The sequence below is a fragment of the Lithobates pipiens genome, unplaced genomic scaffold (assembly GCF_037356315.1).
Source record: "Lithobates pipiens isolate NorthernLeopardFrog02 unplaced genomic scaffold, aLitPip1_a1.2 Scaffold_19, whole genome shotgun sequence".
Classification (NCBI taxonomy): Eukaryota; Metazoa; Chordata; class Amphibia; order Anura; family Ranidae; genus Lithobates; species Lithobates pipiens.
In genome coordinates, this window is record NW_027507764.1 from 71455820 (window position 1) to 71470301 (window position 14482).

The following is a 14482-nucleotide window of genomic DNA, read 5'->3' on the forward strand; positions in this document are numbered from 1 at the left end:
TACTAGATACATTCTATGTTACTGAGCTGATTAATGATTTCTTCTTTAGGTCCATTTTCCAGTAGATTCCAGAGAATCTCAGAGGAGCGAAAGAGAACCTGTCCAGAGGGGTCGGTGTCATTGAGTCGGGAACAGATTCGGCAGGCAGCTTGCGCTTTGGCCATAAGCTTACAGTTCTCTACATAGAAGGAAGAGAAAAGTATTGTAAGTGGTTTGTATAGGTTTCCAGTGTGACAGGTCCACGTTAAGATGCAAGATACCTGAACTAGTAGCCTGCCTTGTCTCAGTATTATGAGATGTTTTTTTTTTATTGATGTAGACATCAAACACAACCAAATAAAATTGCTTGTGCTTCCATGAGGTCTTTGTTCTCCTAATCACTTTACGAGCATTCAAAATAGCTATTATGTTCTAATAGTGAACTGAAAGGTTACACGATCACGCAACATGATTGCGCACAAAATTGTAGCCACTTCATACAATATTTTCATTATTCGCATGTATACAAATCTCTGGTTGACAATAGTAACACATTTCAACAAATCCAAAATAAATTATAATGAAACAAATTCATTCGTTTTCATTTGTTTCATTCGGCTGGCATGATGCGATAAATTGGGCCTTTTGTTAAAGGGGTTGTAAAGTCAGTTTTTTTTTTTAAAAACAACAAACATGTTCTACTTACCTCCTCTGTGCAAGGGTTTTGCACAAAGTGGCCCGATCCTCCTCTTCTGGGGCCCCCCAGCAGTGCTCCTGGTTCCTCCCCACATTGAGTGCCCCAACGGAGAAGCGCATTCATGACAGCTTGTTTACTATTGTGATCTCTGTGATTGATCGCAGAATTCACATAGCACAGGGCCAGGGGTGTTGCTAGGTTAACAAAAGATCTGGGGCTAGAGCCCATAGCAGCGTAGTAAAGAAAGTCATACGCTTGGGTGGGCATACACATGTATATACAGTAATAAACGTGTGTGTGTGTATATCCCCAGAGAGCCCTCCACTTACATCAGGGTCCCCAGAGAGCCCCCCCTTACATCAGGGTCCCCACAGAGCCCCCCCTTACATCAGGGTCCCCAGAAAGCCCCCCTTACATCATGGTCCCCAGAGAGCCCCCCCTTACATCAGGTTTCCCAGAGAGCCTCTTACATCAGAGTCCCCAGAAAGCCTCCCCCTTGCATCAGGGTTTCCAGAGAGCCCCCCTTACATTAAGGTCCCCACAGAGCCTCCCCCTTAAAATCAGGGTCCCCAGAGAGCCTCCCCCTTAAAATCAGGGTCCCCAGAGAGTCTCCCCCTTAAAATCAGGGTCCCCAGAGAGCCTCCCCCTTAAAATCAGGGTCCCCAGAGATCCTCCTCTCCCCTTGGCGACCCCTGCAGAGACTTGGGGCTATGGGTCCCAGATTTGGGGCTATAGCCCCAAAAGCCACCCCCTAATGACGCCACTGCACAGGGCCATTCACTGCAACATTGTAACACGGGTGATTGCTGTAACAAATCGCAGCAATCGCAATAGTAAGCAAGCTGTCATTAATGAAAGCCATTCATGACAGTTAAAACTATTGCTGTTACAGTGATCATTACTGTAACAAGCAATCACAGCATAAAAAAAGAATTGTAAATTGTATATGTAAAAATCACAGTAAAAGTGGGACCATCACATGAGTCACTGAACTTATATAATGTCAGATCTATCATACATACCAATGGAGTTTGAGAAAAGCTGCAGTACTTTCAGCAGTGCTATCTTCTCCTGCAGTTGATTCTCAAGCAATGTCAGAGACAAAACAAGGGTCTCCGCCATACCCCCCACTTCAGCCATCTGTATCTTGTAAGCTATACTGGTTGGTTGAAAACCTGTGTAGAAAAATATGGCCACACAAAAAATAAATGCTCATTATTTGTACAAATCATCAATAAGATTAATATGCAAATTAGAGAATTCACAAGTCAGCACCAACAGATGCACCAACATATCTAAACAATAATATATTGCAGGTTACCAAGTCCTTAGACATGGTGGCTGCATTAGTTTTATTATTTGAGGCTCACTATATTTTCTGTGCATACTAGCAGATTATGGCAAACAGTTCATGGGGGTCAATAATGTTTCTTTTGTGGTGTCTGTTTACATACATTTTAAGTTTAAAATTAACTACCTATTCTCACTTTTTATCTCATTGACTTTTTAACTGTAAAGCAAAGGCATATTGTTTGGTGTGGGTATGGTTAAAGGGTGACGCCACTTTTGTGGGAAAAAAATAACAGATATAATATTTTTTTTCTATCATATACATTTGCAAAACAAGTCATATTGTAATAAAATTTTCAAATATGCAGCTCTGTAATTTCCTATGAAATGGCCAATGCAAATGGAAACCTGAAGGCATTCTGTCCTAGATGGTGTACAGGATGTACCCCCAGATATGTAATTTCCTGCTTGTGTGATTGGTTCAATGTTTTTCCCAGAAGTCTGCACTAAGATAAGTCAGATATTTGGCATCCCCTGCAACAAATGTTGTTTTGGGTGGTGGGAAATCATGTATGAAGGGTTGCAGACCCTGCCATATTCCTCATTAGAACCTTGCAGGTGCAGTAGCTGATTGACAAGTATAAAACCACTCCCACCCATGCCATTCCTTCAGATTCCTGTGTCGTGAAGGGGGACTCCCCCACGCATCCATGAGAGTGGCATCACACAGCCGGAATCCACAGACCCGGAAGGAAGACGGGTGAAGATGGATGCAGTCCCCAGCGGTGACAACACATCGGTGGAGGGTTTTGTTTACAGGTAAGTTTCACATAATGTGCTAGCATGCGATGCATACTAGCATATTATGGCTTTAATTTGTAGGTCAGGAAAAAAAACAAAAAAACAACCCTGCCAGTTTACTTCCTCTTTAAGCCTGGTACACACTATCAGCTTTTTTTTCGTTCAACCCAGCAGGCTGAACGAGAAAAAAACTGAAGAGCTCGGGAGGAGCCACTATATGAACTATCCAATGTTAGTAAAGTGATCTCCTCCACTGATCTATTGTGTTCTGACAGGGGGGCAGCCATTGGCTGTCAGTGGTGATAGGACGCTGTTTGGATATTGGTTTTCCAGCATGCCCATTCGTCAGAAGTAGGCCACTCAGCTGGCTTCTATGGAACAGGCTGATGTGCACACAGGCCGAATGTCAGACAGTTTCTGTTGAACTTGCCAATATTCGGCCCGTGTGTGCCAGGCATTAGACTGCATTCACACCTGAGCAATGAATTATAGGCATTTTTATTTGAGAATTTTTCAAGTGTTCACAAGCATTTTACACGCGTATTCACGCTTCGGGGTTTTTTTTTTTTAGCCAACAGAAAGCACTAGGGGTTGGAGATTAGGGGCGAAGACCTGCTGTTTGGCCAAAAAACACATGAGAAAATGCTTGTAAAACACTCATACATTTTCAGGGATCGCCATTGAAGTCTATGGGGCCAAAAAACACTCCTGTCTGCCTGAAAAGAATTTTAGTGACAGGCAATTTGCTACAGGTGACAAAACACTCACATGTGAACAGGAGCCATTGAAATGAATAGGATTTTGCCTGCTTTGCATCTTGGAGCTTTGAGCTACAAAACGCTCAGGTGTGAATTTGGTCTAATGAGCCTTTGAGCTTTTAGTGGGCATCTCATTGAAAAGCTCCACCAGATCTGGTCATTCCATAAAGTGTGTTGGACATTACAGCTACTGTACCGTCAGTCTGCTGGTTTGTCATCTCTGCATTATAAAAGTTGGCAATGGACTTGCAGATCTGTATCCTGAGTAGAGAACTTGGCACCCTCATCAGGCAGCCTACAAGACAGAAACAAACAGAAACAAACAATTTTAGCACATTTATTACAAATTAAAATGAACCTGCGAGGACACAAATATAAGACCAGTGCACGTTTATTTTTAAATGAACCTTTATATCACACTTCTAGGTGTTCATAAAAGCACAATCATTGTACATTATATTTAGAAAGAAAAAAATCTAGGTGCCGGAGAACTTGTGAATGTGCGAGGTGCATTGCCTCATGGGACATGTAGTCCTGGACAGGAGAAGGAACAGGGGCGGCCTATCCAATAAGGGTGCATGCCCCCCCCCCCCCGTCCATGCATCCGGTCCCTTTCAGGACACTGGCACATGGATTCCAATGCGGAGTGGCTGTTTTTTTGAAGCACCAATTAGAGCCAGAGGCTCTAATAGGCTTCAATATAGGGTGGGTTTGGGTCATAGAGAGTGCGCACCGGGGTGTTACAAAAGTGAATGCCGCTCGGGGGAGGGGGCAGGGGGGTGAACAAAAAAAACAAAACAAACCAACACCAGCCACCACTGAGAAGGAAGTGAGTAATCCTAAAGACAGATGTGATTTTACTTTCCCAGATAGCAAGTAATTGTGCTGCAAGTTTGAAAATGACTTTCTAAGCTATATCTACACTTGCCAGGCTTCACAAGTTTGTTGCACAATTGCAGCAAGTCTGCATTGCAGGACTCTAGATCAACTTTCATTGCAAACATTCTGCAAGTCCGCTACAGGTTCTGGTACAGTTACATTGTGCAATGGTCCTCCCACCACAGGGGTCACTGTGGCTGAATTTTCATGCTGTAGACTTGCAGAGCTGTTGCTGTAGTGTAGATTCACCATTGCAACTTTGCTTTTGCTAGAGACTTGCCATGCAAATTTGCTACAAATTGGAAAAGTGTCAACTAGAACTTGTGCTTCAAGTGCTCTGCAAGTGTAGGACTTGCCAGTGAAAATGTGCAGCAAGTTAACAGACTTACAATTCAATACTGAGACAAATTTGGGGTAAGTTATCCTTGCTATCTGGGTTGCTATAGGGGCACTCTATACTATACTTTGTATTTTGCATTAGGGGCAATCTGAAGGCAGGAGGAGCCAGACGCATTGATTGTTGCTACCCAGATGAGTGTTGAATTATAAGTCTGTTAACTTGCTGCACATTTTCACTGGCAAGTCGTACACTTGCAGAGCACTTGAAGCACAATTTCTAGCTGCCACTTTTCCAATTTGTAGCAAATTTGCATGGCAGGTCTCTAGCAAAAGCAAAGTTGCAGTGGTGAGTCTACAGCAAGAGTTCTGCAAGTCTACAGCATGAAAATTTAGCCACAGTGACCCCTGTGGTGGGAGGACTATTGCACAACATAAGTGAACCAGAACTTGCAGAATGTTTGCAATGAAAGTTGATCTGGAGTCATGAAATGCAGACTTGCTGTAGTCGTGCAGCAAACTTGCAAAGCCTGGCAAGTCTAGCAATAGCTTAGCAAGTCATTTTCAAACTTGCACTGTTGCTTGCAATCTGAGGATGAGGGCACTCTATAGGGGGAGGAGCCAGGATCGCCGGCAGGGGACTCGAGAAGAGGATGATCGGGGCAGCTCTATGCAAAACCATTGCACAGAGTAAGTATAACGTGAGTTTTTAACCACCTCCCGCCCGCCCTATAGCCGAATGACGGCTGTAGAGCAGGCGGGTTCGTCCGGGCGGTCGTCCCTGGACGTCCCTGTGTTTACTTCCGCAATGCGCGCCGCCGGGGGCGCGCATCGCGGAAGTTTTGTACTCGCCGTGTCTCCCGGGGACAGGCAAACATAGATCGCCGTGAACGGCCAATCAAAGCGGCCGTTCACAGCGCGATCGCAGCTGCCAATGGGAGATGATCTCAAATGTAAACATATGAGATCATCTCCCATTGCCGTGTCTCTCCCTCCTCACACAGAGACAGCGTGTGAGGAGAGAGAGGATCTGTGAGTGACATATTTTTACTGTGACTAAAATCTGTCAGCCCCAGTGCCAACTGTCAGCCCCAGTGCCATCTGTCAGCCCCAGTGCCATCTGTCAGCCCCAGTGCCATCTGCCAGTAGTGCCATCTGCCAGTAGTGCCAGTGCCGCCAGTGCCACCTGCCAGCGCCAGTGCCACCTGCCAGCGCCATCCGTCAGCCCCAGTGCCGTCAGCCCCAGTGCTGCCAGTGCCGCCAGTGCCACCTGCCAGCACCAGTGCCACCTGCCAGCGCCAGTGCCGTCAGCCCCAGTGCCGCCAGTGCCATGTGCCAGTGCCACCTGCCAGTGCCACCTGCCAGCGCCACCTGCCAGCGCCATCGTCAGCGACATCTGCCAGCGACATCTGTCCCAGTGCCGTCAGCCCCAGTGCCGCCAGTGCCACGTGCCACGTGCCACTGCCACCTGCCAGTGCCATCGTCAGCGACATCTGCCAGTGCCAGTGCCACTGCCACCTGCCAGTGCCATCGTCAGCGACATCTGCCAGCGACATCTGTCCCAGTGCCATCAGCCCCAGTGCCGCCAGTGCCAGTGCCGCCAGTTCCAGTGCCACCTGTCAGCGCCAGTGCCACCTGCCAGCGCCATCGTCAGTGCCATCGTCAGCAACATCTGCCAGCGGCACTGCCCCAGTGCCGTCAGCCCCAGTGCCGCCAGTGCCAGTGCCACCGCCATCGCCATCTGCCAGCGACATCTGTGAGCGACATCTGTGAGCGACATCTGTCAGCCCCATCTGTCAGCCCCATCTGTCAGCCCCATCTGTCAGCGCCATCTGTCAGTGCCATTTGCCTCCAGTGCCATCTGCCTCCAGTGCCATTTGTCAGTGCCACGTGTTGTCAGTGCCACGTGTCGTCAGTGCCACCTGCCACGTCAGTGTCACCTGTGATCAGTGCTGTCAGTGTCACCTGCCACATCAGCGTCACCTGTCAGTGTCATCTGCCAGATCAGCGTCACCTGTCAGTGTCATCTGCCAGATCAGCGTCACCTGTCAGTGCCATTTGTGATCAATAAAAATGTCACAAAGATTATATTCAGCTGAGGAGGCATATGATATTCTTGCAGCCGATGAGAGCAACGGGGAGGTTTCCGCTTCGGATTCCTCCTCATATTCAGATTGTGACTCTGACGTGGACTACGAGCCTGTCCTCAGCAGCGGTACCATGACAGCCTCAGAGGAGGAAGATGATAGTCCGCCCGTCAGACGAAGGCGCACTGGTGAGGAGGCGGTACCATCCACCAGCACCGCAGAGCCATCCACCGGCAACCCAGTGCCATCCACCGGCACCACAGTACCTCGGCAAAGGCCACGTACCAGTGGGGTGTCAACTCGGCCCCAAAGGGTTAGGTCCCATGCCAGCCTTCCCTATTCCCTCCAGAACCCCTTGTGGCTTCCTTCTAACTCAGGAGAAGCTAACGTTCCCCCTTTCACTGCCAACCCAGGAGACCAGGTGGACACACACAATTTTTCCCTGATGGACTTTTTCCACCTAATTTTTACAGAGGACATGCTTGAATCCATTGTGGTCCAGTCCAACCTATATGCCCAACAATTTATTGAAAGCAACCCAACGTCCTCTTATGCCCGTCCCTACGATTGGAGAGCCCCAACAGTGGAGGAGTTTAAAAATTTTTTGGGCCTCACATTTTGTATGTGACTAAACAATAAAAATGAAATGCATGCATATTGGTCATCCCGCCCCATCTATCACATGCCCATCTTTTCCTCAATAATGCCCCGGACCAGATATCTAATGATAATGAGATTCCTACACTTTAACGACAATACCCAGTGCCTTCCCCGGAATGACCCAAATTTTGATAAACTTTACAAAATTCGGCCGCTAATAAATTATTTTTCTGAGATCTTCCCCCAGTTGTTTACCCCAGACCAACACATATGTGTGGATGAGTCCCTGATCAAATTTTCTGGCAGGCTGGGCCTAAAGCAATTTATTCCCTCCAAAAGGGCCCGCTATGGGGTGAAGATGTATAAATTGTGTGACCGAGCCACAGGGTATACATATTCCTTCATGGTATACGAAGGGAAGGACACCCAGCTACATCCCCCTAATTGCCCCGAATACATCGGATCGAGTGGGAAAGTTGTTTGGGAACTCATAAACCCACTCCTGGAGAAAGGCTACCATCTTTATGTGGATAATTTTTATACAAGTTTACCCCTGTTCCGCAACCTCCATAGAAAGCAAACTCCAGCATGTGGCACCGTAAGAACGAACCGGAAGGGCTTTCCTCAAAGCCTCATCAACAAAAGGTTAAGAAAAGGCGAAGCGGCGAGTTTACGGAACGAGGAAATTTTGGCTGTGAAGTGGAGGGACAGAAGGGATATGTACATGCTTTCTTCGATCCACAACAACACTTTTGTTGAGATCACCAGGAGGGATGGCCAATACAAAAACCCACTTGTATCCATGAGTACAACATGTTCATGGGGGGTGTCGACTTGAACGACCAGATGCTCGAACCCTACCTTGCCACGAGAAGAACATACAAGTGGTATAAAAAAATTTCAATTTATTTCTTTAATTTGGCCATATACAACACGTATGTAATTTATCGTAAATCCACAGAAAGACCCATACCCTTCCTTGGCTACCAGGAGGAGATCACCACTGCCCTTATATACCCCAACGGCCCACCACAAAACAATCGATCCGATGTAATTAGCAGACTCTCTGAAAGCCACTTTCCTGATAAAATCCCTCCCAGACCAACAGGCCGAAGACATCAGAAAAAATGTCGGGTGTGCAGCAAACGAGGATTGAGAAGAGACACCACTTATCATTGTGCCCAATGCCCTTCCCAACCAGGCCTCTGCATAGGTGACTGTTTCCGCCGTTACCATACTTCAGTGAATTATTAGTGAAGTATGGTAACCATAACCCTCACTTCCTGCCATTTACCTTCAAACCCCTTATGCCTCTGCTTGCTCTGTAACTGACCCTGGCTTGTTATTCAACCACGCTTCTGCCTACTGATTCTGTTTATGCCTCTGCCTGATCTGGAACTGACCCTGGACTGTTTGACCATGCCTTTTGCCTGCCTCTTGGACTGATCTTGTACCCTCTCAGTGGACTAGTGGGATTCATAACAGGGGTCTCACATATGTGAGGGGCTCCAGAATAGTTTTTTTGGATGAAGAAGACAATTTCCTTTGTTTTCTCATTCCTAGATTAGGGTCTGGAGACTCGGAGGCTTCAAAGAGATTTGGGTGGGAGAAGCCTCTACCCCTATCCCCATTCTGTCCTGAACAAGGCCCTACTTCTGCCTGCTGCCTGTAGGACCTATACCATCATGCCTCTGCCTGTCGCATGAACTGACCACACCACATGGATGGACCATGTTCCTGCCTACTACCAGGACCAATATTTTGGCAATGCTGACGATCTCTGCCTGCACTGACCTTGGACTGTATATGGACAGTATCCCTGCCTGCTGCCAATATTGACTATGGACAGTATACCTGCCTGTTGCCTGGAAAATTGTGTTCACTTTTGCTGACCAAGTCCCTGCCTGCTGCCTGGACCAGTGCTATCATCCTGTGGACAACTGCGCTGTTGAAACCACAGGTAATCTTTTGTTTACTCTTTTCTCAGCAGAATGTATTTTGGGGTGTAATTCTTGGTATGTGCATGCTATGTGTCCCTGGAACACCTGATGGTGTTCCTTGCATGTTGGGCCTCTGTATGTGGCCAAGCTGTGTAAAAGTCTCACACATTTGGTATTGCCATACTCAGGAGGAGTAGCAGAACGTATTTTGGGGTGCCATTTTTGCTATGTACATGCTATGTGTTGGAAATATCTTATAAATGGACAACTTTGCGTAAAAAAAAATGCGTTTTAATTTTTTTCCACATTTTCCCGAAACTTCTGGAAAAAAATAAACCATTCAAAAGACTCAATCTGCCTCAAGCCGCGTACACACAGGCGGACTGTATGGCCTACTTAGTCCGTCATACAATCCGACGGACAGTCCGTCCTACTTTCGAATGAACGGACTTGACCACACACGGATACACAAACAGTCCGTCGAAAGCTTGCGCGATGACGTGTACAGCACGTACGACGGGACTAGAAATAGGAAGTCCAATACACAGCAATGCACCCTTCCGCCGTGTAAATCCTTTCTGAGCATGCGCCATTCTTAGTCCGTCGAACTAGCCTACTGACGAGCGGATTGTCCGCTGAAACCAAAGTATGACGGACAGAATTTCGAAAAATCCGAAATACTTAGTACGCCAGACTGCACGCTGAAAAAGTCCGCTGAAGCCCACACACGAGCGGACTGTCCGCTGAAATGTGTTTCGACGGACTAAGTAGGCCATACAGTCCGCCCGTGTGTACGCGGCCTCATAGATTATACGTTGGGGTGTTAGCTTTCCAAAATGGGGTCACTTTGTGGGCATTTCCTTTGTCCTGGTGCCCCAGGGCCTTCAAAACTGTAATAGGTGGTTGAGAAATAAGATGTGTAATTTATGCTCCTAGAACGCCTGATGGAGCTATTTCAATATTGGGCCTCTGTATGTGGCCAGGCTGTGTAAAAGTCTCACACATTTTGTATCGTAATACTCAGAAGGAGTAGCAGAACGTATTTTGGGGTGTCATTTGTGGTATACACATGCCATGTGAGAGAAATAACCTATTACATTGAAAATTTTGTGAGAAAAAAATAAATAAAAAAAATCTTCATTTTGCAAAGAATTGTGGGAAAAAGATGACAACATCAAAAACCTCACCATGCATCTTAGTAAATACCTTGGAATGTCTACTTTCAAAAAAGGGGTCATTTGGGGGGTATTTGTACTTTCCTGACTTGTTCTGGTCGCAAGAAATGAGATAGTCCACCAGTACATCAGGTGTGATCAATTTTTTATGATTCGCACCACAGCTTGTAGACTCTCTAACTTTCACAAAGACCAAATAATATCCACTAATTTGGGTTATTTTTACCAAAGATATGTAGCAGTATAAATTGTGGCCAAAATTTATGAAAAAAAAATTATAATTTGCAAAATTTTATCACAGAAACAAAGAAATATGCGTTTTTTTTCAAAATTTTCGGTCTTTTTTCATTTATAGCGCAAAAAATAAAAACCCAGAGGTGATCAAATACCACCAAAAGAAAGCTCTATTTCTGGGAAAAAAAGGACACAAAATTCATTTGGGTACAGTGTTGCATGACTGAGTAATTGTCATTCAAAGTGTGAGAGCACCGAAAAGCTGAAAATTGGTCTGGGCAGGAAGGGTGTTTAAGTGCCCAGTAAGCAAGTGGTTAAAAATAAATAAATAAAGAACAAAAAAAACAAACACCTTTACAATCCCTTTAAAGGAACTACCACCCTCTGTATATGCTGTATATATAGGCAAGTATTAATATGAATTAATAAATCTTGTAACCCTTGAACAGAATTAAAATACAACTGATAAAAAGAGGCATCATACTGTCAATGAAAAACACAATGGATATAAATGTACTATTTTAGGATTTTATTGTTGCTGCTTGAGCTCCATGATTTGCATGATGCCTGCTAAAAGCACTTACCCAACTGTGAAAATGAATCTGCAACATCCTGTGCATACATGGCTTCATCTGACATCCTCTCTTTTAGAAATGGAAGGCTAAAAATACAACAAACAATGAGACCAAATTGTAAACCGACCATCGATTCACCAACATCACCTAAACCAACTCACCTTCAGCCTAGGTTCACACTGACTGCGGGAATGAAAACATGCAAAGTCAGCTGAACTCGCATGATTTCATTCCCGCATGTCAGTCCCTACTTTGGGCAGCGATTTCAGCGACATCTGTGCGGGTTTCTGTCAATGAAATGTCAATGGAAATCGCACTCCGAAATCGCCAAAAGTAGTACAGAAACTACTTTTATGAATCAGTGCGCACCGATTTGGACTCTGCCATTTCCGCCAAATTGGCAAGCGATTTTCCCTGACAAATCGCATTAATGTAAACCAGGGCTCTGTCTTGCACAGTTCTACCAGCTCTTCTCCTGGAATGAAATCGCTGACTTTGGCTTATACTGCACACTGTGAGCTTCTGGCAATGTAAATTAGAAGCTGCAACAAACCAGATAGAGCCCTCTTGCAGGGCTACACAGCATGGATGATTGAATCTCCTTGCTGCAGGCTGCAGCTATTGTGTTTTGACAGCTGGTGCCACCAGCCATCAAAGTACCCAAACAGTGGCTGCATTTGATTGGTTGCAGATGCTATTCGGCCAACCACCACTTTTCCAATTTTTCAAGGGATGCTGGGTGGGTTGAAGATGGCCGATGGGCCACTCACTGAGCAAATTTTGGATGGTTTATCAGAAACCACCTGAAATTCAAACTGTGTATGGCCAGCATTAAAGAGGAAGTAAAAATAAAAATAGACCCTGCAAGGCAAAGGCATAATGAGCTAGTATGCATAGCATACTAGGTCATTATGAATAAATCACCTGAGATGGAAGCCCCCGAAGCGACCCTCGTTGTCCTCCTCTGATGCCGCCATGCTACTCGGAATGACTTCTGGGTATTGCGGCTCCGGCGCCCGTGACTGGCCGGAGCTGCGAAGACGTCACCCCCGCGCATGCGGGAGCCGCCACTAATGGCATGATTGCCGTTAGCAGCAGCATGCTTAGTGCGCGCTGCTGTCTACAGCGCATGTGCTATAGACATCAGTGCCTGTTATTTGCAAATATCTCCTAAACCGTGTAGATTTAGGAGATATTTCTTGGACCTACAGGCAAGTCTTAATCTAGGCTTACCTGTAGGTCAAAACGGTCTGTAAGGGTTTACAACCGCTTTAAAAAGGCTTATTTTAGCATTGTGCAGTACAGCAGTGAATAGCACTATAGCAACTATTACACTTTCAGACCAAGATTGCTGGCCCACATTATTGGCCATTTCACAGGTTTCGCTAGTTTTTCTGAGGGACACCGTTAAAATTTTTGGATCATCACAGCTGTATTTTTCCAGGATCCCCTGCTCAGTAGTACTTCCAGCTCTGCTGATCCCCCACTCAGTGGTAGCCCCTAGCTCTGCTGATCCTCTGGTTTTCTAATCCTCCTCTCTTGCGGGTCTCCACACATCTCCAGCTATACGGCTCCCACGCTGCACACCACATGTGACATTGCTAGTTTCTCCTGCTCTGGTCCCCCAGCTCTGCTGATTATCTGCTGCTTGGTCCTTTCTCTTCAAAAAAATGAAGATTGGGACTTTAAATTAGGTTATTGGCTGGTTAAGGTTAAATGATAGGTGGACATGTTTATTAGCATATAGATGTAAAAATACGTTACAATTATACATAGCATGTATAAGAGTAATGTCATATAAAATAACCATGCACACATGGCATGGTCAGCATTAATAATACACAAATATATACACATAATAGCACATGGCAATGCAGAACATAGTAATATTGTAAAAATAGATGTATATAAACACACACACACACACACACACACACACACACACACATATCAATTTGGCAGCACATAGCAATATTACATGAATGGAGTATAAATCATGTTGGTAGAATAAAAGATGGTATATCTCAGTAATTTCTGTTAAAGCATGTAGTTAAATTCTGAAATCCCGATGCGTTTCGTGTAAAGGGGCGGGTGCTATGAGTATATAACAAAAAACAAAATATGATTAAATCCAATATTGGATGAGCACAACAGGAGAGAACAAAAAATTGTCAGTCCTGGGTAATTACATACAGCAGAACACAGTGGTATATGGCAAGTGTGGGGCCAAGGCCCAAAGGTTGTCTGCCCCTGGAGCTGAGGTGGTACCAGCCGGGCGCACACCAAAAGTGACAGACTTTTTTTCTTAAAACAGTGTAAAAATAAAAAATAAAGGTAAAATAAATAAGAAAAATAATGTTTTAAATGTGCCCCTGTCCTGCCGAGCTCACGTGCAGAAGCGAACGCATACATGAGTAGTGCCCGCATATGAAAATGGTGTTCAAACCACACATGTGAGGTGTCGCCGCGATCAGTAGAGCGAGAGAAATAATTCTAGCCCTAGACCTCCTCTGTCACTTAAAACATGCAACCTGTAGAATTTTTTAAACATCGCCTATGGAGATTAAAGGGTAAAAGTTTGTCGCCATTCCACGAGCGGGCGCAATTTTGAAGCGTGACATTGGGTATCAATTTACTCGGTGTAACATTATCTTTCACAATATAAAAAAAATTGGGCTAACTCTACTTTTGTCTTATTTTTTAATTCATAAAGTGTATTTTGTTCCAAAAAAAGTGCCACTGCGCAAATACAGTGTGACAGAAAGTATTGCAACGACCGCCATTTTATTCTCTAGGGTGTTAGAAAAAAATTTATAATGCTTGGGGGTTCTGAGTAATTTTCTAGCAAAAAAAAAACTATTTTTAATTGTAACTTGTAAACAACAAATCTCAGAAACAGGCTCAGTCCTTAAAGAGGGAGTCCACCTAAAAAAAAAAAAATATTAAAAGCCAGCAGCTACAAATACTGCAGCTGCTAACTTTTAATAAATGGACACTCACCTGTCCTAGGATCCAGCGATGTCGGCAGCCGAAGCCGAGCAATCGCTCAGCTCACGGCTGCTGCCGCCGCCATTTTCATTGAGGGAATCAGGAAGTGAAGCGTTGCGGCTTCACTTCCCGGTTCCCTAGTG

At 45.2% G+C, this 14482-nt stretch overlaps 1 protein-coding gene across 2 annotated transcripts in view; it reads right to left on the reverse strand.

Annotated features, from left to right (window-relative positions):
- The window catches only part of CFAP69 (cilia and flagella associated protein 69), a 96047-nt gene that overhangs the window by 55668 nt on the left and 25897 nt on the right, over nt 1-14482 (reverse strand). For both annotated transcript variants that reach the window (XM_077490883.1, XM_077490884.1), the window contains exons 5-8: nt 11361-11437; nt 3722-3820; nt 1699-1851; nt 4-178 (exon numbers count right to left, since the gene is read on the reverse strand). In XM_077490883.1, coding sequence (XP_077347009.1) covers nt 4-178; nt 1699-1851; nt 3722-3820; nt 11361-11437 — 504 coding nt within the window. The remainder of the gene's footprint in view (nt 1-3; nt 179-1698; nt 1852-3721; nt 3821-11360; nt 11438-14482) is intronic.